General features: G+C 41.0%; 1 protein-coding gene across 1 annotated transcript in view; it reads left to right on the top strand.

Annotated features, from left to right (window-relative positions):
* The window catches only part of sorcs3a (sortilin related VPS10 domain containing receptor 3a), a 240,240-nt gene that overhangs the window by 163,598 nt on the left and 52,611 nt on the right, over window positions 1-24,031 (top strand). The window contains exons 5-16 of the mRNA XM_014411902.3: window positions 1,043-1,116; window positions 2,928-2,992; window positions 3,534-3,652; window positions 6,841-6,930; window positions 7,380-7,559; window positions 14,068-14,214; window positions 15,753-15,855; window positions 19,058-19,134; window positions 19,683-19,774; window positions 20,989-21,096; window positions 22,689-22,806; window positions 22,900-23,033. Coding sequence (XP_014267388.1) covers window positions 1,043-1,116; window positions 2,928-2,992; window positions 3,534-3,652; window positions 6,841-6,930; window positions 7,380-7,559; window positions 14,068-14,214; window positions 15,753-15,855; window positions 19,058-19,134; window positions 19,683-19,774; window positions 20,989-21,096; window positions 22,689-22,806; window positions 22,900-23,033 — 1,307 coding nt within the window. The remainder of the gene's footprint in view (window positions 1-1,042; window positions 1,117-2,927; window positions 2,993-3,533; window positions 3,653-6,840; window positions 6,931-7,379; window positions 7,560-14,067; window positions 14,215-15,752; window positions 15,856-19,057; window positions 19,135-19,682; window positions 19,775-20,988; window positions 21,097-22,688; window positions 22,807-22,899; window positions 23,034-24,031) is intronic.

The raw sequence follows: 24,031 nt of genomic DNA, 5'->3' as shown, positions 1-24,031 counted from the left end.
AGGGCATACATGGAACGCCTGTGCCGAGTATAATACAGATGTTGCTGGAAGTCAAAATCGTTGACCCCCCCCTTAGGATGGTCAAGATTGACCGAGCTAAGATCCTGTGGGAATTCCAGATAGTAGTGGTTGAGAAGGAGAGGAAGAAGGCTGTAGTGATAGATGTAGCTATACTGAATGAACATGGAACACGACAAGCTCAGGCTGAGAGAAGAACTCGAAAAGATGTGGAGGGTGAAGGTAACAGCCGTCCCAGTGGAAATCGCAGCATTCAATGAAGTGACTCCAAAGATAGGAACAACATCCGAGACCTCTGCCCAGAAGAGCTAAGATACTGTGCAGGTCCATCAAGCTTCCAGGCTTCTGGGAGAGGACCTGAGCTTGAAAGACAAATACTGCCTGCAGAGGCAAGAGGCAAGGCAAGGCAAATTTATTTGTATAGCACAATTCAACAACAAGGTGATTCAAAGTGCTTTACAGAGACATTAGAAACAAAAACAAATAAAAAGCATGATTTAAAATTGATTAAAACAAGCAAACAAACAAACTAACTAAACACACACATTTCACACCTGTTCGCGCGATCTGAACCCTTATCGTAAGGGGAGCTACCAGTCCTTCTGTGGATGAGCTACTTTCTATTTTAAATTCCCTGAATTTAAAATACTCTCTAGACCCAGTCTAGACCCAGTTGGGGAGCTACCCAGAGCTCTAATCCCAGGGGAATTATATGTGTGTGTTATTTGCATAAATGCTTCATTTTCAGATCTATACCTCTTATTAGTAACACGAGAAGGGAATAGAGAGGCCTCGGTCTGTGATAAAATGCTAGCTTGAATGGTTGGTCATTGATGATGATAGCATTTCAGTGGTATGGCAGCCCATCTACCGATAATGCCCCAGGCTAACCTCTACCCTGAAATTTACCAGTCGTGTCTAAAAAGCACTCATCATCTCTTGTGATTAGAATCCAGATGAATGGAGAAACATGTTCATCTTGCTAAAAGACTTGTTTCCCCCCCTTTCTCTCATATCTCTGCAGCTGTACAGCTCGGTAGACTTCGGAAGAAAATGGCAGCTCATCCACGAACACGTCACGCCAAACAGATTCTACTGGTGAGTCACTCATTCTCACATCTCCACTTTTCCCCCTTTTTATTCTGCTCCATTCCTCTTCCCCAAAGTTTTGTTTGCTCAGGAATGCAGAAAGTGTTGCTCGTGTTCGGGGCGACTGAGCAAGTGATATTGATGGCTTAGAACAAGCTATGTGACTGACTGGTGATGCTGCTAAAATTCTGCACATTTTCTATCCCTTGATACAATCAGGCAGAGATTAATCTCCTTCTTCAGAATGCGCTTTGCATTCAGCGTCCGAGGGCATGTCGCATTCCACTTCATTTCTCACACTCACACCCTGTTCATATCAGGCGTCCTGCAAGACCAAATTATTATTTTTACATTTGCAGTAGAAGGAAGAGTATTTAGTATTTAGTATTTATTTATTTATTGTCATTGTCAATAACAATGAAATTGCGTTTGGGGCTTCCATACAACCCAAAAAAAAGAAGAAAATAATAAATACCCCTTAAAACCCAAGTGTACATATTTAACCCAGTGTGACTCCAATGCAATAAGACAATCCTTAGCAATAATGTTCGTAGAAATTCAGACAAAGACCTGAGAAACATGACAAAATACAACAATGCAACCCATTCAATATTATTGTACTGTGAGATATGATATCAGATATGATAGTTATCTATTTAAGAAAGAGGGGGGGGGGCAGGAGGGGGAAGAGAATAAAGATATGATGCACCAATGCAGACCAGTTCATTGCTATTAAGAAGTTGGATATGGTTATTGTCCGTGAGAAGGGGGCAGAGAGTTCAGGAGCCTCACAGCTTGTGGATACAGGCTGTTGGCCAGTCTGGATGTTCTGGCCTGTATAGACCTGTACCTTCTCCATCAAGAGGGGTGAATCTCTACAGATACATACATGCAGATACATGAGCTATGACTAATAATGGATCCAGGACGTTCCTGTCGCTTCCTATCCAGTCATGTCTGCTGCTCACTCCCCCTGCAGTGTACCTACTATGTCTGAAAGTGCACACTCATCACAAACGTAGGGCCGAATATATTCCAGCTCAGTGCTCGCTGCCCCACTCTGATGTGACTGGGGTGTGCCTGGGATTGCTTTTGGCTATATGCACCATAACTTGCATAAATCTGGAGCTTTCTTTGCCATTGTGGCATAAGCCTAAATAGTGTGCACAATCCGTTGTAGAGTTTGCCCTTCACTGCCAAAGCCCCCTCAAGGACATTTATACACTGGATGAGCCTTTAGCAATGGCTAGGCAGTCCTCCAGTTGGCCGTATTTAGACAATGGCCTCATCAGCCTCCAGGGGCTATGAAATACCACCACAATGGGAGCGCTGTATCCATCTAGTCTAATCCACCAGCAGTGAAATGAACAAAAAAGCACGATTATTCTCTGAGATACAGACATGGTCAGAGAGTGTAGTGGCCTTGTACCATTCAGTCGAAGATAAGGAGATTGTATTTCTTTGCATTGTTGTATTTTGCTGAAATGGGATTTGGGCTTTACTCTGTTCTCCTTACTATGTCTAAGATCTGAGATTTTATTGGGGGGGGGGGGGGGGGGTTGTACTCATACAGAGCCAATAGTAGGCAAAAATGTTTGGTGGAGAACGTTTAAATGCGTGTTCATTTACTTGTGTATATGCTAACTTGTGACCATGTTTAAAAGGAACAACTATCATTGCAAAATATATACAGAACAGAAAATGCACAATAGCTTCACTTCTAATTAATCAGTAACAGAAGTAGCTTCTCCTTTACATCCTTTTCTTTTTTGTTATGCTTATAAAAACTTATTATATTCTGCTTTTTCATTCTCTCCCAGGTCTGTCACAAGCCTAGACAAGGAGCCTGATCTGATCCACATGGAAGCTCACACACCAGATGGAAGTAGGTGTCTTACACACAAAGACGAGTAATGAGCAGGTGTCTATAGGCATGAATTCCTCTTTGTGAAAAGAAGTCGGCCCCAAGGAAACGGCATTGGCTCACCCCACCAATGAACCCAGCGTATGAGTCTTGATGAATATGGCTTCTTTTATTTTCACTCTCATTCAGTGAATGTCGTCTCCGTAACTCTGAAAGGCCACAACATCAAGGTCGTCTATACTGTAGCCAACATAAGTGAAACTGCCACTGTGTGATGTCACTGCAAAAACCAAGAATTGCTTTTTTCCTCCTCTTGGTGTCGTATGATTGACAGATGGAGATGCTCGTTTATGGCGTCTACACAATGAAAATAAATCAGGTGCTACACAGCGAGGCAAATTATTCAGAGAGACTCTGCATTCTGCAAATAAGATAAAAAAAATCATTTGACCTAATTGGGAAAGAAATGGTTAGCTTACAAAGTCTTGCTACAGCTGTTGTTCTGTATATATGGACTAGCAGAATACATAATGCTGATCCTGCATTTCCTCCTATGTGACAGATGTGCAGTATGTCACGTGCAGAGCTCAGATGTGCACAGAAGCTAACAGGAACTACCCGTTCCCAGGTTACATTGACATCAGCTCTTTGGTGGTTCAAGATGACTACATATTCATTCAGGTAGGGCTTTGTACACTCTGTCCCATCACTATCTGATGCATGATTAATTATGCATGTTTAAAGATATGCAAGATACGGTATGTCTCCTATATTGAGAAGCACACTCAGCTTTTTGCATAAACTGCAAGTGTGGATTTGAATGGCTTTTAGATAAATGGCCATTAAGGGCAGAGTGACTTTAGGAACTTTCGCGCTACAGCCGGCCTCAAATAGTTTTTGATCTGTTGAAATGTATTTAAAATATTGCTAAATTCAGGTGTTTCTTTCCTGTCATACTATTTCTGGTATGAGTTTTTTTTTTTTTTGCAAATGATTTCACTTGGCAGGAATAAAATATGTAAAAATCATTTTATGTTAACCTCAACTGAACATTTGTGCTTTGTTTTCCTGTGTGAGCAGTTTTAATATTCATCCTAGCCACAGAATGGTGTGTCATATTAATCACGATTTGTGTAACAGAAAAATCTGAAATGGTAATGTCCTGAATCCCAAGTAACACAGATGCAATTTATGGGTTGTATTTTAATTTCCTCTCCAGCGTGAATATTATTTACTTTGACATTGTGCAAATGAGGTTTCATACATTTAAAAGTCAACAGGAAACGTTGGGATAATTACACACCTAGTCCATGGCAATGCCAGTTTTATTCAGATTTTCCTCAAAAAAAACTGCAGTGGTATCTGATATGTGCTAAAAATGTTTTAGGTAGAAGGAAAAAGATGGATCTGGTTTTGGTTTCTCATTATCGGTTTGTCTTTTTAAAAATCGATGTTGATGAGACGGTGGCTACAAGTCTTGCAAACATCAGATAGCTGCATCTTCTTAAACCACCTGCAAAAAACATGATTTTCAGGTTTCACAGCAACAACTACAGCAGATGGCACCTGTGCTCCTCCAAAGACCCTTACCCCTTTCACCTCTTCACATCCAACAGAAGCATCACATAGACTTACACCAGCCTCAGAAATTGAGTCATCCAACTCGATGTATTTTATATTTTAAGTTAATATTATTAATTTATATCACGATTTTGAGGTGCAGCAGTTGTAAATTCTCTTGCTGTTTGATCCTGCTAAATGTTTTATTCAGTAGAGAATGGGTGGGTTCAGAAACTCAGCTTGATTCACCTGCAGGCAAGTCCTTCCTCCGGAACCTTTTCTGCCCTTGGCAGCACATTAGACAAAGAAATAGAGTGGTTCTCCAAAGATCCTTCAATCCTGTTTGACCTCTCTGAAGTCTTTCAAATAAACTCACAAGCACTCAACCAGAACCACCCCTTCAATTCAAGCACCTCCACATTTTAGCACGTATGCGTCACAGATGAAAGCTCCTGAAAGGGATGGGAAAAAAATCCATCATACCAATTCCTCTTAAAGTTCAAACTGCCTCTGGTTACCCAGCCATCGATCTCCTGCTCCTTCACTCGATTGCATGTGGGACTGTTCTACAGCACTCGCTGCTAGGCTGCTATATTTCCTCTCAGTGCTCAGTGTTTTCTCTCTGCTGGACCACTCGCAACGCTTGCAAGATCGGTAAAAGAATCGCCTCTGTCGTACAACATTAATGCTGACTTCACTTCTCTTTAGTCGAGAACCACAAGCTCTGATTTGAAGGTTTTCCTCTAATGAATTTCATAGTGTTATTGTCAGGGAAGAAAAGTAGGTTATGAACCTGCAGTCTCACTTTGCTGGGTGCTTCTCTATTTGTACAAAGTGCTTCTGACTTCTGTGGTCTTGCGCCTAATGACAATTCTCCATCACCCACCATTCCCGTGTTTCCTTGCTGCATAAGCTAACAGCTTAGAGTGTTTGCAAAGAGTCTAGCCCATTAGGATGTGTTTTTTTTTCTTTCCTAGACAGCAGACGAGGCTCAGTTAGGTAACTTAAAGATTTCTCTTGACAAAGAATAATGAGACTATTGATTCTCCTACGAGATATTTACCAAAGTCCACTTTGAAACCACCAGTGCATTGACACCTGGGCTGCATCTTCTGAATCCAAGCCAGGAGGTTGCTATAAATGGAAAGAAAAGACTGCTGGGCAGCCACAATATCCAGCTTTGCCACGGAAATAAGCAGGTGGAAAAGCCAGAAATTGATGTGTACTTTTTCCCAAACTTTAATTGTTTAGACAAATATGGTATGATGTCAGTTATGAGGTGACACATAAGGCCTTCTCCCCTGCATTTGTTTATCAGCAGCAAATCTGAAAGTCAGAGAGAACTGCTACGTGGAAAAAGCAAAGTATCCTGAGACTCAAAGCTTCGAGGAGTATAGAAGGACGTGTATCACGTATTATACCGTGAGGACAAAAGCCTCATTTAATCTTATAAGAGAAAAAAAATACCTTTTACCAGATTTGGATAGTTGCTCATTTTTAATCAGTTGTTATTGGGCCTAAATGTGCGCTTAGTTTGCTTGTTTCCTCGTCACAAAGTGTGCTCACAGCAGGTAGCGCATTTCACAGTTTTACGCCGGATCCGCTTCCTGGCACGACTCCAAAGGGGATTTGTGGTTCTGGCTGGAACTGAAGCAACAACTTTTCACTTGGCAAATGAATGTGAAACTACTATATGGAGCCACTGTTACTGGGCTGTAAGATACAAATACAACTACAGAAATATCATCAAATGTTCACACATAAAGGTTTCCAGTTTCACTTCTAACCACCAAACATACACATTAAAACATTTATGTGTACATCAGATCCATAAGCACTGGGACTTATGAAACCATGAAGATCTGATTGAAACGTAAGTTTCAGCTTCAATTCAAGGTGTGTAACCGCGCAGCCAACAGAAAACTGGACCAGTACCAGCTTTTTGTAAAGGCGGTCCTTTGTTTTGCTCTCCACATGGACTGACTGCCTGAATACAACCATAGTGTTCTCAATCAACTGCACAAACTACACGAAAATCACAAGGCTGGTGACAATGTGGAAACACGGTTAATAATAGTCACGAGTGCGCTACAGGTGATAGATTCGGGTGCGCTGTCATACTGCCGATCACATGGGTGTGGAAAAAGTCTCATCGTGAATTAGATGTGTACAAGCATCTATACTCCTTTTGAGCTGCACACCTGCACCCTCCAAACTATACTTGACACTATATAAAATGATGCATAATAGCCAGAAACGCTGCATACCATGTGTAATGTATTTAATTAATAGAGTATTATATGTTCTAGGTTCCTACATCAGGGCGAGCCACATATTATGTGTCCTACAAGAGAGAGCCGTTTATACAAATCAAGCTGCCCAAATATTCCCTGCCTAAGGTAAGCTGCAGTGCCTTTACTTGATGATGATGATGACACACAGACATGCTTTTAACCTATGACACACCCATCAGCTCACCAGTGACTTGTTCAGGGTCAGGGTTTGGATCACATCTTTCCATTTCTCTGGAGCTTCCATTCACTGGTAAAACCAAACAAAGGTATAATATAATGTAAGACATTTCATTTATATAAGGTTCTTCTAAACAGCTTCTATTTTCTGATATAATATAGAAAAAGTCAGGTCACTGCCCATTTCCATTCATACTTATATAACTTACTCCATATTAAGAATAAGGCCCATTCTTTACAGTATGTCATCAACCATTTATATTCACACCTCAGCATGGATCTCATGACCAGTCCTATGGGGTCAGCATGTTCTAATCCGTCACCTCTCTGCCTCCGGTCATAACTCTTCTTAATCTCTCCCCCTGCTCTCTTGATAGGATTTACACATCGTCAGCACTGACGAGAAGCAGGTATTTGCTGCAGTGCAGGAATGGAACCAGAATGACACCTACAACCTCTACCTGTCTGACACCAGAGGGATCTACTTCACCTTGGCCATGGAAAATGTCAAGACCACCAGGGGCATTGGAGGGAACCAGATGCTAGACCTATACGAGGTAGACGCCTGATGAAATTAGTCACCCTGTGTGGATTCTGAAATAATGAATTCATGGGAAATTACAGAGATTAGTATTATTTTCACTCATTAGATCTGCGATATGGTAAACAGATACAGGTAGATGTGTGTGTCAACATTATTGGAGAAGAGCTGTTTCACAGCAAAAACAAAATCACAATCAACAAAAGGTGTGAAATACAGGTTACTGTGTCCACGGACAGCATGAGTGAATGAGGTGCTGAGCAGAGCTGAACTGTGACTGAGCATTTAGAATAGTCTGAGCTTTTGACTATGGATTAGGGATTGTTTGGATAATAATTGGTAATAATTGGTAGTGTTTGTTCACAGACACTGACAGAAATGAAGGGAAAGTATGATAGACGCGCTTTAAATATATGAATTTTAACCAAATATTTGACAGTGTGGTACACAGAGGCTTTTTCTTTCAGCTGTTGTTGAAGTCTTCAGCATTTTTTTTTAAACATTAACTCAATGTGAGGTATTGCTATTGGATATCAGCTCACACTGTGAAAACAATATGACTTTAGTGTTGTGTAAATTAAGAACTCCAGAATCCTCCTATCAAACACGCCTCCAACGCATCAGCAATAACTGCTATTAGCAGCCAGATCGTTGTGGTTAGTTTCGTCGTCAACAGTAACTCAGCAGCACCGGAATTAGACTTCTAACATCAAGATCAATCAATCAATCAATATGGAGTAATGACAGTGAGAAAAAGCGCTGTTGGCAGCTATTGAATTGCTCTGGTGAAAAGTGACATGGACACTGTTAGAGTGAATTGTTAAATGTTTGTCATTTTTATGTTTACCATTTGTACATGGTTTTAAGGAATTCTTTCCGTCCTCCCCTCCCCAGAGTCTTAAGATTCTGGGAGGGGGGCGGTAGTGTTTTTAATCACAGGAACATCCTTGTGAAGGTCTGTTTGATGTTGGTAAACCTCCTCCCCTTTGTATGGCTTCACTGTGTTATCTAGTGTGAACCATCTAGGGTGTGGGGGAGACTACCCTCTTTATGACCAAGGATGTTCCTCCTGCTTTTATGTTATAGGACCCTTTGGTCAGCAGGAGGTCTGACACACACACACACATTCTTACGTAGATACAGAAGTTCACACATATACATACAATGCCCTGTCTTGGAACCAAGGGGGCGTGGCTTTGTTCTGACGTGTTTTGTGTGAACTGTCTCTCAATAAAAGGCAGCAGGAGGAGGTCAGATCGGGAGGTCATTTTCGTGGTGGACACAGACGAGGCCTCCCTTGCGCAAATAATCGATCGATCGACTGTCTTGTTTTCTTCATGATGAATAAATCTCTAGAATTAGCGGGGCTTGTGGAAACACAGACCCAACAGACACCAGCAGAAAGTAGCCTTTAAAAAAGCAGTAATCCTTAAGCAGGAACTTAATAAAAAGTACCTGGCAGGTGACTGGATGAATAATCGCTAATATCGATGTCTCAGCCCATCATATCAGCCAGTTGAGCCATTCGACCCGGAGAGGAGGTCAACTCTTCGGTACAAACAGAAGGGATTTGGAAACTTTGGCTGCGCTTTGGCTTTTTTCTTTTTCCTGCTGCTTACTTAGAGCTATTTTACATATTTTATTCATTGTGCATTTATTATCACAAAATAACAAAGGCTTTTTAATAAGGTACACTCCATTCACAGATTTTAGCTCAGTGTGTGTGTGTGTGTGTGTGTGTGTGTGTGTGTGTGTGTGTGTGTGTGTGTGTGTGTGTGTGTGTGTGTGTGTGTGTGTGTGTGTGTGTGTGTACACACTAGTCTTCTGCATTAAATTAGGCAAAACGTATCTGTGTTTGTTACATTAGGATAATTCATATGCAGTATTATAAAGACAGGATAAACTGTGGATAAAATTGATGATGATGATGATACTGTTCCATCCATTTAAGCATATTATTAACATGAATAGTAATAAAACCTGTGGTCGTGTGCAACAGCACTGCTGTAACTTCTCAGAGCCAGGTTTGCATTTCAGGCTGCGAGCTTCCACCCTGCAAACATGCATACAGTGTAAAGAGTGCATTTAATGGGGCTCACTGCCATGCAGCTCTGGACTTGTAATGCCCTTGTTAGCTAACCTACTGCCTGCTATACGGTTTTGTATTCATAGTAGAATTCCCTTCTCCACTCCCGGGTGAACCCAGTTTATCAGTCCTACACTGGCAGGTGTGACTGAGAGAGTGTGGAAGGAAGTGAGATATTGGCCAGCAGCAGTAACAGCAGGATGGTAATTAACAATGCCATTACTTGCCCTGAACAGTATGTGCATACGTGAGTGTGTGCGCAGTTTCTATTTCTATGCAGCAGTTGTTAAGGCCTTTAACCAAGCAGCAGGACAAGGCGCTTTAATCGTGTTTGGCTCGGCCACATTTCCCGATCTGAACCTAAACAAGAGAGATGACACACTGCTACCCTGATAATCCAGACCCATTACACAAGGAAAGATATGTGCGACAGAATTCATCTCATTTATTGTTGTTGCTCTGTGACAAACCGTTCTTCACGCAGGCGACGTTTCAGACAGAAGCTGCAGCTCCAATCGGAGACGGCGAACTATGTGAAAGTTGTTTTGTTAGAAGTCATTTCTCTTCCCAGAGGGCCTCTGTTCTTTGTGCACCCTCCCTCCACAAATCAATTATTCTTTTCTTCCCCCCACACAGAAAATTGGACAATTATCTCCAGAATTAGAGGGATTATTTTATTGTCAATGAGATTGGACAAGGGCAATTTTTGTAATCATGAGCTTTTGTTGTGCAAACTAATTTTCTGTTGACATCAGGGCTCTACATCACCTGCTAAACCTTCCTTCAGTCTGAGAGTGGGCTTAGCAGGTGGCTCTTTGACGATTAGCACTCAGATTGTGTGGAGTTCACTGTATCAAAAATCGTTTATCTCTCTCACAATAAACAGTTCAGGATGATTGATTGAAGACATTAAGTGGGTTGTTGTCGGTGGAGAGTATTTAATGATCTGGATGATACTGATACTCGGGATGATGTGGTTATTCACGGCTGTGTTTTCCCACCAGCAAGTGCAAACCCAACAACGCAACGTTCAACAGATGATTCAGACAAACTATTGACATCAAATACATGCCAGTCCCAACTGTGCGGTGTGGATGCACAATCTTGGATCTTTTTGTTATATTCTCACTCATGTTCTAGTGAGCGGTTTGTATGATTGTCCACTTCAGTGCAAAACTGCTTACTACTGTTATGGAAATCAATCTGGACACAAACGAGCCGTCTCTCTGAGATTTTAATTTGTCTTTGCAAAGTTGTCAAACAACAATAGACGTCGGCAGCATTCTGCACTGTATTTGAGCGAGAATAATAACAAGCATAGAATCATTTATAGGAACAAGTTATCAGCCGGCCGTGGTCACAGAATACATTCAGAACATTCTGTGCAAACAAGTATATCTTGTAAAAGAGGATGATATGAAGACAAAATCAGGATACCGCTGAGCCTTCCACTCATCAGTAAAAAAATGGAACAACAACATTTTCTATCACACCACCACAACCAGCTGATGGATGGAGTATTGGGAGATGGTGCTCACAAGGTCGTGTTGTCAGGTGTAAGGTTGTATATTCACTTAAGAGCAAGAGAACAGCGCAGTAACTGCAAAGGTCTTGAGCTATCCCCCATTTCTTTGTTTCCATCTATGAGTGTATTGAAACGTGTAGTACAGTATAGAAGACAAAAACAGTGTTTGTACAATTTAAACAACCTTGAAAGTCATTTTTTGGTACGACCACATTTATTCTGTAACACAGCAGTCTTTCATTTCTAGGAATAGTTCTTCTGGCTCCTTGAAGGACATTCAAACATCTTCCTTGGATGCTGGCTGATGTTTGTGTTGTTCTTTGCTGAGATGATTCCACACTGCTCCAATAATGTTGCTGTTTGAAGCTGTTTCTAATCAGGACTTTCTAGATGGTGCTGCATGGTGGATTATCTGACAGTACTTTTCTGTATTCATAACTTTAAAAAGATCCCAGCACCACTGTCTGAAATGCAGACCATGAACAAACCTCTAGTGTAATTTAAAGATGGCTGTAAATTAGACTGGTGGTTAACAGTAGTTTACCTGAAGGGCCAGATGCAAAATTGGTTTAGAGCATACTTCGTACCATGTTTTTGGCTAAAAGCAATTTGAAAATCTCATTGTTGGTGCAAGCAGCATGTCAAGTATCACCAAAACAAACTCATACATTTAGCAGTTGCATTAAGAACTAGGTGAAGGGTCATATAGAGCTCGTTCAGTGAGAGACTGAGATTACCGAAAAGCACCACTGAACGACACAGGAAATCATTCCTGCCTGTGGCCATCTCCCTGTACAACGCATCCACTTAACACACTGTTTGCTGCTACAACTACACATGTTTCTTTTCCAAATATTTATTTATAAGTGACTTATGTATGTATGTATGTATATATATGTATATATTGTACTATTCTTAGTTAGCGTATTGTCTGTCTTGTCTTAATGTTGGTTTAAAATGGAGCACTGTAACAAAAAATAATTTCCCCCAGGGATCAATAAAGTATTCTGATTCTGATTCTGATTCTGATAGGACAGTGTTTGTTCCTTTTCTGGGTAATCTTAATAGAAAAGTTTTCCAAGGACTGACAATCAATAAATAATCTCATTTATTCTCTGCTTCCAGCTCTATAAATCCATGCCCCTGATTTGAAAATTAGGTCAGGCTAAAGCAAAATGAAATCTTTTGCAGATCCACTAAAATCGATTCATATTGATGTTTAATTGCATTAGAGACTTTTCATTTGTCTTCTACACACTCTTGGCAAAACCTCAAAATTAGATCTCAGACACTCAGAAAATGTTCCTCTGACTCTTTTACTCTGTTGCAAACAAACCACAAAACAGTTCTTGTGTAATAATTAGTAATAATACGTTATTAAGTGATCATTATAGCTTCATGAAACACACCACAAATACAATAAAAGAGGATGAATATAGATTTTTTTCAAAAGGTAAAATTATTGTGGAAGCACAAAAATGGTCCATGAACAGCGAACTGCAGTCATGACACTATTTAAGAAAGTTGGAACCTGCCCCAAATAATTCAGCCCAACATAAAAGTCCGAGGACATGCAAGAAAATATTAAACATTTATTATGATGATTCCACATTTAGTTTCCTGTGCTTAATCTAAAAAAAACCACAAAATAACTAAAACAATATCATTTCATTTGTTTGCTACAGTGGAAAAAAACAAAAAACTGTTTGTACACGTTCCAGGTGAGGCGAGACTTTTGCCAGGGCTTGTGTTGGTATTTTTGGAAATGCAAAAATAGGGTTATTCCCACACCTTCCACCAGCCATCGGTGCTAATTAGTCAGTGTAACCCAGTGTGTGCTAGAGCAAAGCAGATTAAACCCAAATTCAAACGCAAAAATATAAAAGTTAATGCCAAATCTTTACCAACAGTCAGCTCACCAAGCAGCTGGGTGTTGGTCGGCTGGGTTGAAGAGCTGCTGCACAGTTGTCATGCAATATTCTTTGTTCCATTTCCACTCGCTCACAGCAAATAGCAGTAATCAGCGTGGCGTGAAGGCGGCAAATCAGCGCATTTCAGAGTAATGTGTGCTTTGGAACGGAGATCTGCATCCTTCACTGTATCTTAAAGAAAGTCATGTGGGAGGAAAGAAAGGGGTGGATGCTGCTGGCCATATAAAGTTCTGCATGTGTGTGTGTGTGTGTGTGTGTGTGTGACAGAGGAGGTGGAGGAAATAAATAATTACTGCCACAATTGACAGGTCAGGTTGGATGAGGACGGGAGGACCCTCGTTAGCCGCATCCATCCTGAGCCACATGTTTCTATGACAATGTCAAATGCGCTGCCTATTAGTGCCACTTATATAGACGTGCCCCTTCAGGGAGGCAAACACATCCATGTGGAGACCCTCACTATGAGTGACTCTGTCATTTCCATTGCATGTCATGCTTTGGTTTTGTTGAAGGATGTGTCTAATCCCTGAGAGACGACTGGCGGGGTGGATTTGGTCAGAGGACTGTGAGTCTACACTGTTACAGGTGTACGTGTGAGATTCGGTTCAATTGTTGGAAAACAGACAAGGTGTCACTTCTCAGCCGTCATCATTTTGTACTGTCTAGATTACTGAGACGTGTAAGGATATAATTACAGAGAGCACAGTGTAAGAAACTGCAGCCTGTTCTGTTGACGGTGTCTGCAGGACTGTCAGCTGAAGAAAGGAAAGATAAGCGCGCCATTTGCATTTAACTGGTGTTGTGAAGATTGCCGCCTCAATACACAAAATGCCTTTTCTGATGAGAGTGCCGGGTATGCTTTTTCGTGCGCAACTGAGGCCCTAACTGTTATGGGTGTTGGGAGGGTTGTTGTGTGTAAAGTGCTCCCTGATGGCTTGCTTTAAAGATGGGTTTCAACCTGTTATGTGTCTGTGCCAATCAGGTGGCTGGAATTAAAGGCATGTTAATCGCCAACAAGAGGCACGACAACCAGGTGAAAACCTACATTACCTACAATAAAGGGCGGGACTGGAGGCTCCTGCAGGCTCCTGCGTCTGACCTGGAGGGGAATGACATCCACTGCATACTGGTAACGTACACGTCAAATGCTGTCTTGTGTTTATGGAAATTACACACAGACTAGTTTTCACATCTTACTGAGGACATCAATTATACATGATCCTTTCCCCAGCTGCTTGCCCTAACCCATAAGCCTGCCACTAAAACCACATTTTGAGTCTCAAAAATGTCTTCAAACTCGTGGGGACGGGTATTTTGGTCCCCACAGGTATAGTAGCATACCAATTATCTGTCCTCACAAAGACGTCTAAACCTGCAGACACGAAAATATATTTTGCTGATTTGTAACACTGCTCTATAGCCAGAGCTTACTAATGCACCCTCATGAAGTCTGTTCTAAAACCTAAAATAAATCATCTGTGTAGTAAATAATAGTTGGAAATTGGTCTTTATGTTGGTGAAAGCCCTGATTCTCACAGGTATGAACAGTCTCACCAAGTCAGCAGTTACATTTCCCACAGCCAGATGTTTTCTGCACTGGACAAGCAAACTTTAGCTTAATCTGCTGCATTCTAGCTTTTAGGAAACCCCTTCCAGTGAACCGTGGACCTGTGTTATAGCATGTGGAAAAGATCTGCAACATCCATTCATTAAAGAACTGGCTATCATTTAAAACTGCATGCTCACATTGTTCAATGAATCCTAGTTATTTAAATTAATTTACAGTTAGGTGAGTACACATGGCCCAGATAGACATGTGCATGCAAATCCAAGTCATGTACAAAAAACTAATATTAGTGCATAATATAGATTAAAGTGCAACCTCTGTTTTAATCATGAGGAAGATGCAGTACTCGAGCGGCAGATCCCAGATCAGCTGTACGTGGTATAGGTCTCATTAGATAGCTTCCCTGCATCTAAAACTAACAGGCAGACCGTTAGCAGGAATCATGGTCGAGACATTAGGAGGACTTCATGCTGTTTAAGAGGTTATTTCAGGGCCATGCGGTGTGGCTTACAGGTTCCCTGTGATTGTGCATTCATGTGACATTTTAATTACTGCTGTAGATTCCTTTTGATTACCCTGTTCAGTCCCACTGCCCTCGGTGTCCTTACACCAGTGACACGCTGTCTGCTGCAAAGATGAAAGCAGACACAGGTTTTTTTTCTGCTCTGTGAACAAATGTAATTGTCTTCTGTTGTTTGCATGCCCTGGAGGCTCAGCTTCACACTTTAATGCAAATTCCATCATTCTTTGTTTTAATGACAGATTAAATGTAATTAGCAAAACGTCTGAAGGCACCGTTAGCTTAGCTTTTGGGGATTTTTTTGTTGTTTGTTCTCTAATTTTTCTGACCCTATCATTTTCACATAACAGATCAGCCCTGCTTCCCATCCTATTACCTGGCAGTTAATTAGATAAGCTGATGCATAGCAAGACTGAGTTAGATCATACTTTGTATTATTGCCACTTACAGTGATGCACGTATGCATACACAGTTATACACACTTATTTTCAACTTGTCTGGGCACTGCATCTAAACTTCGGTGCTTCTTTTCTCTAAAATCAACATCCTCTTCAGTTTATTTCTGTTAAATCTTTTACAGCCTTTCTGCTCTCTTCATCTACAACTCCAAATGTCTGAGAATCCTTACTTGTCAGGAACAATTTCCACCAAGAATTCTGCACCGGGAATGATAGTTGCCACGGGTGAGTAAAAACACTGAACACCAAAGACAGTCTGCACATTAAAAATGCATAAGATGACTTTTTTTTTTCATACGCTGAACACTTTACATTTACCAATGTCTGCACATGTTAGGTAGCTTAAAAATCAGGATCTTCTCTGACTGCTTCAGCTGCTTCTAACAGACTGATTTCGATCATATGAGGAGGTTGCAGGTTAAATTTTGGAATGTGCATGCTTATGCTTGCTCACAGGTGGCTTCCCTCACTGGCACTGCCTCTTTTCTGCTCCATCTCAACATCAACACAACCTAGACACCAACACAAACTCCACACAAGCACACTGATATGGCTTCAGGTGCTATTTCTTTAGTGATAGCGTTAGTAAGCAAGCTCTTTGTCTAAATGAACAGGCAGGCTAACATCAGCTACTATTAGAAAAATGTTTCCGGGTAAAATGGACTCATGAAGTGTCTCTCTTCTTGCTCTTGTTAGTGAGCGTCCAAGTAACTCGCGATCAGAGATGGGCAGTAACGCGTTGCAAGTAATCTGATTACTTTTTTCAAGTAACGAGTAAAGTAAGGGATTACTATTGCAAAAAGGTTTTTAGATTACCGTTACGTTCCCGTAGGAACGCTGCGTTACTGCATTACTAAAACCGTGATTTTTTTTGCGAGTGTCTCATGACAGTGACGTAAGCGAGTGCGACGTTCGTGACAACAGCTGTGTGCAGATCAACAATGGATCATATATCGAGTGCAGAGAGAGTATGAGCGTGCAGCGTTTAAAGCGTGGAAGTACTGACCTTACTTTGAGTTTGATTCCATAAAAAGTGACAAAAACATTAGTGTCCGCTGTGCGTGGGAAGAAAACTTCTTTTTACAGCGAAAAAACCCCTAAACTTCCAACAAGCACCGAGTAGCTACGACGTAATGGGAAACTCACAGAGAAACTCGCGGATTCTTCCACTGACCGCGGCACACCTGCACCAGGGTAAACCTCCGCCTACCCCACTCCTGCTTTACAGGTGAAAATAGAGCAACAGGAGCGCTGAGTCTTTGACTTTATTTATTTTCTGCTGTGTTTTACTTGCATCTATTTGAAAGACTGAGTGTAAACACAAAAAATATTTTATTTTATGTGCTGGAATGTGCAGAAAATAGGTTTAAATGTTAAACTAATTTCTTCCAGTCAGAGAATGTTGCATATAATTAAATTTTTGTTTGATGCATAAAGTTAAAAGATTAAAACTAATAAAACAAGTTTTAAAAAGAGACTTTTCCATTTGATTACATTTTGTATGATGGATTATGTAGAAAAAGAATTGGGCTGAAAGATCTATCGCTTTATCACCTTTTCAGGTTGTAAATCGTGTAACTAAGTAACTAAGTAACTATGTAATTAATTACTTTTGAAAATAAGTAATCAGTAAAGTAACAGGGTTACTTTTTGGGGGAAGTAATCAGTAATTAGTTACTGATTACTTTTTCAAGTAATCAGTAATTAGTTACTGATTACTTTTTCAAGTAACTTGACCAACACTGCTCACGATACATTCATCTCATTCCTCTGTAAATCTTACAGTTGCCTAAATGCAAGATTTAACTAACATTTGATTTATGCATTAATAACCAGCATGGGGAGGTTAATCAGTTAGCAGCAACTCCCCGGCAACCACCAGTTGCTAGGCAAAAAAAAAACACATTCCCCAACTGGGTGATGCTCTTACTGTGTTCAGTAGCAGTACTTCTGGGTCATCAGTAGTTTGCATGGCGGTGACTTGTAACGACTCTCTAAGCAGCACTAACACGTTAAAGTAAAGCCTGTGCCCCAGAACTCCAGCCAACATGTTTTTAAAGGTGTAAGTTTTACTTTGAAGGCAAACAGTGTTTGTTTCCGAGGGTTTCTTCCATGCAGTAAGCAAACAAAGGAATGACAACGAGGTATTCTTTGCAACTGATTTTACCAAGCAGGAGCCGCAGCCTCCAGAAAACCGACACCAGCCAGCCTTGAGCAGCGTGTGCACGACGTCACACAGGAGACCTTTACCCAGCATTTATCCTGGTCCCTCTGCATGTGTGTGCAGGACAGTCCTGTGGCCGTCTCATCAGAGTGTAATCAATGTTTTTCTGAAGTGGTGCATAGTAAAAATAAAATTTGTACAATGCTGATTGTGTTTAATAATGTCATATTAATTATAATAATCCATCATCTAATCCACAATGTTATTTTATATTTGTATTAGTATATTAACATCGCACAGGTTTAGTTTTGCCTTATGTTGCTATTTTAGTATGAAAGTTAACATTTCACAGGATCAAGAGTCGTCCCAGTCAGCAGCCTGATTATCTAATGCAGCTCTGATGTGACCCCTACCTGACCCCCACTTAAGCTTCTGTCTCAGCAGTTCTTTAAGCTTCACTGTGCAGAGTCCACAGCAGGTGCTCCGTTTCACGTATAGACTGACATGTTGTGGATCGTGTCCATTAGTTTTGATGCCTTGTGTGGGGAAAGGCCACACTTATGTGTCGTGTGTGCCTGTAAGTGTTAAGGAAGGAAGAGAAGTGTTAGCGCCAATGGAGGAAAAAAACCTGTGGTTTTGCTTTGAGCGTGTGCATTTATGTTGTTTTGTCCTCGTTATGTGAAAACGCTGAATAAACATGCATTCCCAGCGTGATGTTTGCACAGTATGTACTCGTGTGCGCTTGTGTGTATTTCTGGCCGGGACTTTGCTTTGGCACCGTGATTCACTTTGCCCGCTGCGCCTTTTAAGACATCAGCTGGTGCAGAGATCATCTCACCAACATGACAAACACCATCCAGATCAAACACGTGTCTATTTACTGAGCCGCGGCCAAGATAGTCGAGCAGAACAACAGAAGAAACGAGTTCACTCGCTGCGCACTCGCAGGAAAAGGCTTTGGAGGCGCTGTGCTGCAACACCGCAGAAAGACGGAGCGAGAGAGGCACCCACCCTCGTCTACACCGCGCATTATGCTGTCCTCGTAACGAAGGCATCCACAGGAATTAACATGAAATATTCTCTGGTATTCACATGACTTGCAAGTCAGCAAGCTAATACAGGAATCAAGCCAAGATGATGAATTAATCAGAGACATGGTGTGATTTACAGCATGTGTTTAAAACACATATGGCCTGTTATCTTTGTGAGATCTCACTGTGTTTTTCATGGTGTGTGTGTGTGTGTGTGTAATTTCCACTGCAGGAAATATCGGAGCAGAGCTCTCTTACAACAATGTTGGCATGTTCATATCATCTGATGCTGGCAATACCTGGAGACCGGTGAGCCTCACACCTACATTTACACCCACAGCCAGCAGATCTGCAGCAGTTTCGAACTTTGACGGATGATGTAAAAAATTAAACACAAATATTGTATTTTCTGGCTTCTTGTTATGCAACACCTTTAGTTTCCACTCCAGCTGACTGCAGGTTACAGACTTTTTATAAGACAGTTTAGACATGCTACACACCAAAGCAAGAGTGCAGACAATGATATCATTAACGGTTGAATTATTATAGTATTGTGCTTCCCTGCTTGGCTCATTCAATCTGGGTTTTTGGCCCTGATGAACAGAAGTATGACCTCTTTAACGTCCCATATGTACCTCTGAGAGACTTGCCCGCCTTTTACATTCTGTTTTGGCCCTTGTTCTAACTTTTTTGTGCTCCTAGTATCTAATTCACAATGAGCTTCTGGTTTAAATGGTTTACAAACCACTGCATTTTAATTTTATCTGAATTTCACCCAACTTTTTTGGAAATGGGACATAATTTTGTAACCTTTGTCACTGTGTTTTTGATACCAATGTCTGTGAATGTCTGTTCAGATTTTTGAAGAGGAGCACAATATTTGGTTTCTGGACAAAGGAGGGGCTCTTGTTGCTGTGAAGCAGCCATCTGTGCCAACTAGACATTTGTGGTATGTCCATTTGGAGAACTTTTTTGGACAAGTTTCCTGTCTTAAATTGCTTTTCCAATTTCCTGTGGCTCTTGTAAGGTTAATCCAACAGTTACAGTTCCAAAAAAAGTGAATGTGCATATTATATGTGACACTTGATCCATTTAGTGATGCACTTTGACTATGGCTCTTAAAAAAAAGAGAAAAAAAATCATAGCCAATCTAATTTGAGGGGTTTTTTTCTTCCCTAGACCACTTATCATTAACAGCCAGCACCCCAAACCCCCCACCCACCCCCGCACCTCCTTTTACTGTTTTCATTAACATGTTGCCTTCCTCTTGCCAAATCGGGTGCCTCGCTTTGCCTCCGTGCAGGCTAATCCAAGTGAGACCAGATCTGTGTGCTCGCTTTTGCAATAATTTTGAAATTAGTTTTAGAAGCAGTGAAGTGTAGCCTTTTTGTCTCCCAACCAATTTAAGTGCGATGGTAGAGGAAGTGCAGAAAAAAAGAGATTGATATGAGTATCTCCACAGTCACTGCATCGCAGCGTTCATAGGCAGCTTTACCTTAAACAGTTCCCCTGACTGAATCTCATAACAGGTGCATGTCAACGCTTTTTCTGTTGTTAGTGCTTTTAGCCAAATGAAGGCAGTGGCAACATGGGACAATCTTCTGAGCACCGGCCTCAGTGCTGTTTCAACCCACGCCACACTCGGGTACTCCTAGTTGTTCTCACTTCAGCACCAGTGTTGATATACTGTCAGGATCAATGTAGCCCAAGACCCGATGATGAAAGCTGTCCAATCTTGTGTTCCCGTCTCCTTCTCCCTCTGCACTTTTTTAGTCAAAAATGAAACAGTTCTATTCTGGTCTTGTGTTTTTTTGCCTCTGTGTCAACTTTTTATCCAGGAAACAATGATGTTGCTTTTTTTCCTTTGACACCGAAACCTTTCCTTTGTTCACGTCTTGCAAAAGCAGTTTTGTGCTTCTTTGTTTTAATAAGTGGGCGGACTCTCTTAAATTCCCTTTCAATGCCTCAGCCTTTAATATTTACCAAACGCTGCAATAGCTAATTGCACAGAGACTCGGAGTCTCCTGTGTCGAGACAAGCCGGTCATTCTGATCCCTACATAAATCCTCCCCTATGACCAGGATCTAATAGAGAGCGTCTGTGTCTGCGCCGTCACTGTTGCCGGGTTTGTGATGAGAATGTGTTCTGACGTACAATACACAGGGTCAGCTTTGACGAAGGCAGGCAGTGGACCCAGCACAGCTTCTCCTCGGTGCCCCTGTTTGTGGATGGAGTGCTGGTGGAGGCTGGGGCTGAAAACCAAATCATGACGTAAGTCCACAAAGAGCTGAATGACATGTTACAATGTGTTGATGTGATTTGAGTAAAAGGTGGCAGTGGGGGGTCCTTGGGGTTATTTTTGCCCTCCAGAGAGGCCCAAAGGATCGAGGACCTCTAAAAAGGTCCTCAAGAGCTCTGCAGGATTGTGAGTCAGGTGGTTTTTAAGTCTCTCAAGGAAAGGGTTTAAAGGGTTCAAAGAACAACTTTTAAATCAGCCTTTTTGCTGTTACACCTTTAGAATCGAATCAAATCTTGTAGAGTAAAAATAAAATGGCCATGAAAAAGCACCTTTTGAAGCTTTTTGCTCTTTATGATGATAAACTGAGGTAAGGAGCACATGAGTAACAACAGTTATAGCTAAGAATTAAAGAATGAACGGGGCAGATTTATGTAAACAGATGTCAAACACAGAACAAAATATCCATCATAGATTACAGATCAAGTCCAGTTTAATTTAGCCCAAATGACAGCTAGCTGCTGTGCTATTGTTTATCTACAGCAGCTAATGCCTCTGCTAACCCCGCCCCACCAACCCCATCTTCTCCACAGACCCCGGCTGGACCCAGAAGCAGGGTTCATACTTCATCACTTAAAGACCGGATAGAGATGACAGGTCACACAATAGTGTCTTTTTCAACTACTGTTATACAGGCTGTGCTTGTATCACTTTCATTTGCACCTTTAGACACTGTAAAGCAGTTTAGATTACAGTACTTTGAAAAACTCTTTGGCTTATTACTCCATACAGATTTGGACCCTCTGAGCTGTTAACAGTGTGGTACAGTAATTGTTTCTCAGTTTGTTGGAATCAGAGTCACTTTAGAATCATCATTTTAAAGATGTGTCAAAAAGTCAAAAATCATTTTTTTCTGTTTAATCATTTTGTAACTACTTAGACTTTAAGGTTGGTGTTTGGTGCAGAAAACTTCTCATCTTATTAATGCACTGATGCAGCTGTTTGTAAGCAGCAGTTTGCTAGTTTAAATGCATTGCACTGCATTAGTTCAATACAGAGGGTCTTTCTAAAGAGAATCTCCAAAGGGTCACAGACCTGTCTGAGGTGACACAGCGTGACAACGGGAGAGTAAAAGCTTTCAGATTTTTATCAAATCCCTGCTTTTCTTTGTGAATAAAAAAATGAATTATATAAACCAAGTCAGACATTTAAAGAGGAACTGGAGTTGATTTGGGGTTGTATCTTATGAGATTATTACAGGTTTTTTGTGAAAAGTCTTGATTTTTAAAAGGAACGTGTAAACATATTTATCAAAAACTAGAGATGCAGTACAGTTTTTTCCTTTGAAGTACTGTGGAGTGGAAATCTAGCAGTCCTTTCCCGCCTCACCATTGCTGATCAAAACTAATTTTATTAAGATCATCTTGCTGTTAATTCATTGCCCGCTTTGACTTCATATTAGCAATTTTACCCTGTTGCCAGATCGAAGCAAACCTCTCGGGGAGCACAGTGTCATTAAGAGTAGAAGTGATACGCTCGAGTGTCACTATGTGCATTTTTACTGGAAAATGGCACTTTATAAATAAAAAGCAGAGTTTAAGTCATTCAGATCGTTTGCCTCTTGCAGCTTTTTTGGACACTTTAGCCACCGTTCCGAATGGCAGCTCATCAAGATAGACTACAAGTCCATCTTCAGCAGGAAATGCACAGAGGAAGACTATCAAACCTGGCACCTGCACAACCAGGTAAAAATCTAAATCCATGCCATGCATGAAGGTGCTGCCCGTGTTAGTGTTTGTGCTTTGAAAATGCTTTTCAACCATTTCTCTTGCATACAGGGCGAGCCGTGCGTAATGGGACAAAAGCAGATTTACATGAAGCGCAGGCCCGGAAACTACTGCATGCTGGGAAAGGACTACTCGAGAATCCTGTCTGCCGAGTCCTGTATTTGCAGGGCTCATGATTTTGAATGGTAAGATGATGTGGGCCTTTGTTCAGTAGCCCCTTTCTTCATAATCGTCGAGGGGGATTATGTTTCTTTCTATTGTTGCTGAAGGAGAACTTCATTAATTGCAGCTTTTGTTCTGCCGCACATGTAGAAGCACACATTTCAAAGGACGCGCTTTCTTAAAATAATATTTTTAGAGTTTTTCATTCTGTTACCTTTTAAGCAATTTGTTACTGGCAGCTGCTTCGTGTGAATGAGACTCAACAGGTCATTTAGCTAAATGCTGCGTTGAAGAAAAAAAAAAATGTCTCTTTGAAAAACCAGCTTCTCTTCAGTAGCAATTTATTTTGAAGTGCATCCATCCAGCTACCATCAAATACACTCTTCACACCATTCACATGTGCTATTTAGGGCTGTTTCTGCATCCCTGCTGTAGCCACAAACAACGTGAGTCCTGTAACTTACAAAGCTGCAGATGAAGGAAAAAAGAGGGAAACGGATTAGAAAAGAAGGCTGTTTTCAGCCACACTTGGGTTCACTTTGTCCTAATCACATTTTTTGTTCTGAGTAGAAGAAAATGATCTTGATGATATGTGTGCTCGTGTAAAATATACAATAAAAGCTGATGTGACAAAGTTACAATCCAGATTTTCACACTCATCCTACGCAAAAGAGCAATAAATAGGGTCCATCTTCTTATTGACTGAAAAACAACTGTGGAAGAAGATTTTTTATTTAAGTGGAATCATATCCTATCCATGTGTTTCAGTAACTTTTTCCGTGTGTTTTCCAATAATCTGATGAGTTTGGGATGGTTTTACACAATTTGCTCATAATGTCTGTCTCCGTATGTCTGAGCTCACCGTGCTCGTAATTCTGTTCAGACCATGTGGGCGTGTAAATAGTTTCAATTTGTATGCAAATCCTAAGCGGTTGTGTTTTTTATCTTGTAATGACAGAGAATGGAAAAAAAACCATTTCAACATACAGCAGTTATGTAAATAGCGTTTGTAGATGTGCAG

This window comes from Maylandia zebra, linkage group LG6 (genome assembly GCF_041146795.1).
Source record: "Maylandia zebra isolate NMK-2024a linkage group LG6, Mzebra_GT3a, whole genome shotgun sequence".
NCBI classification, from domain to species: Eukaryota; Metazoa; Chordata; class Actinopteri; order Cichliformes; family Cichlidae; genus Maylandia; species Maylandia zebra.
This window is presented reverse-complemented; position numbering and strand designations above follow the sequence as displayed.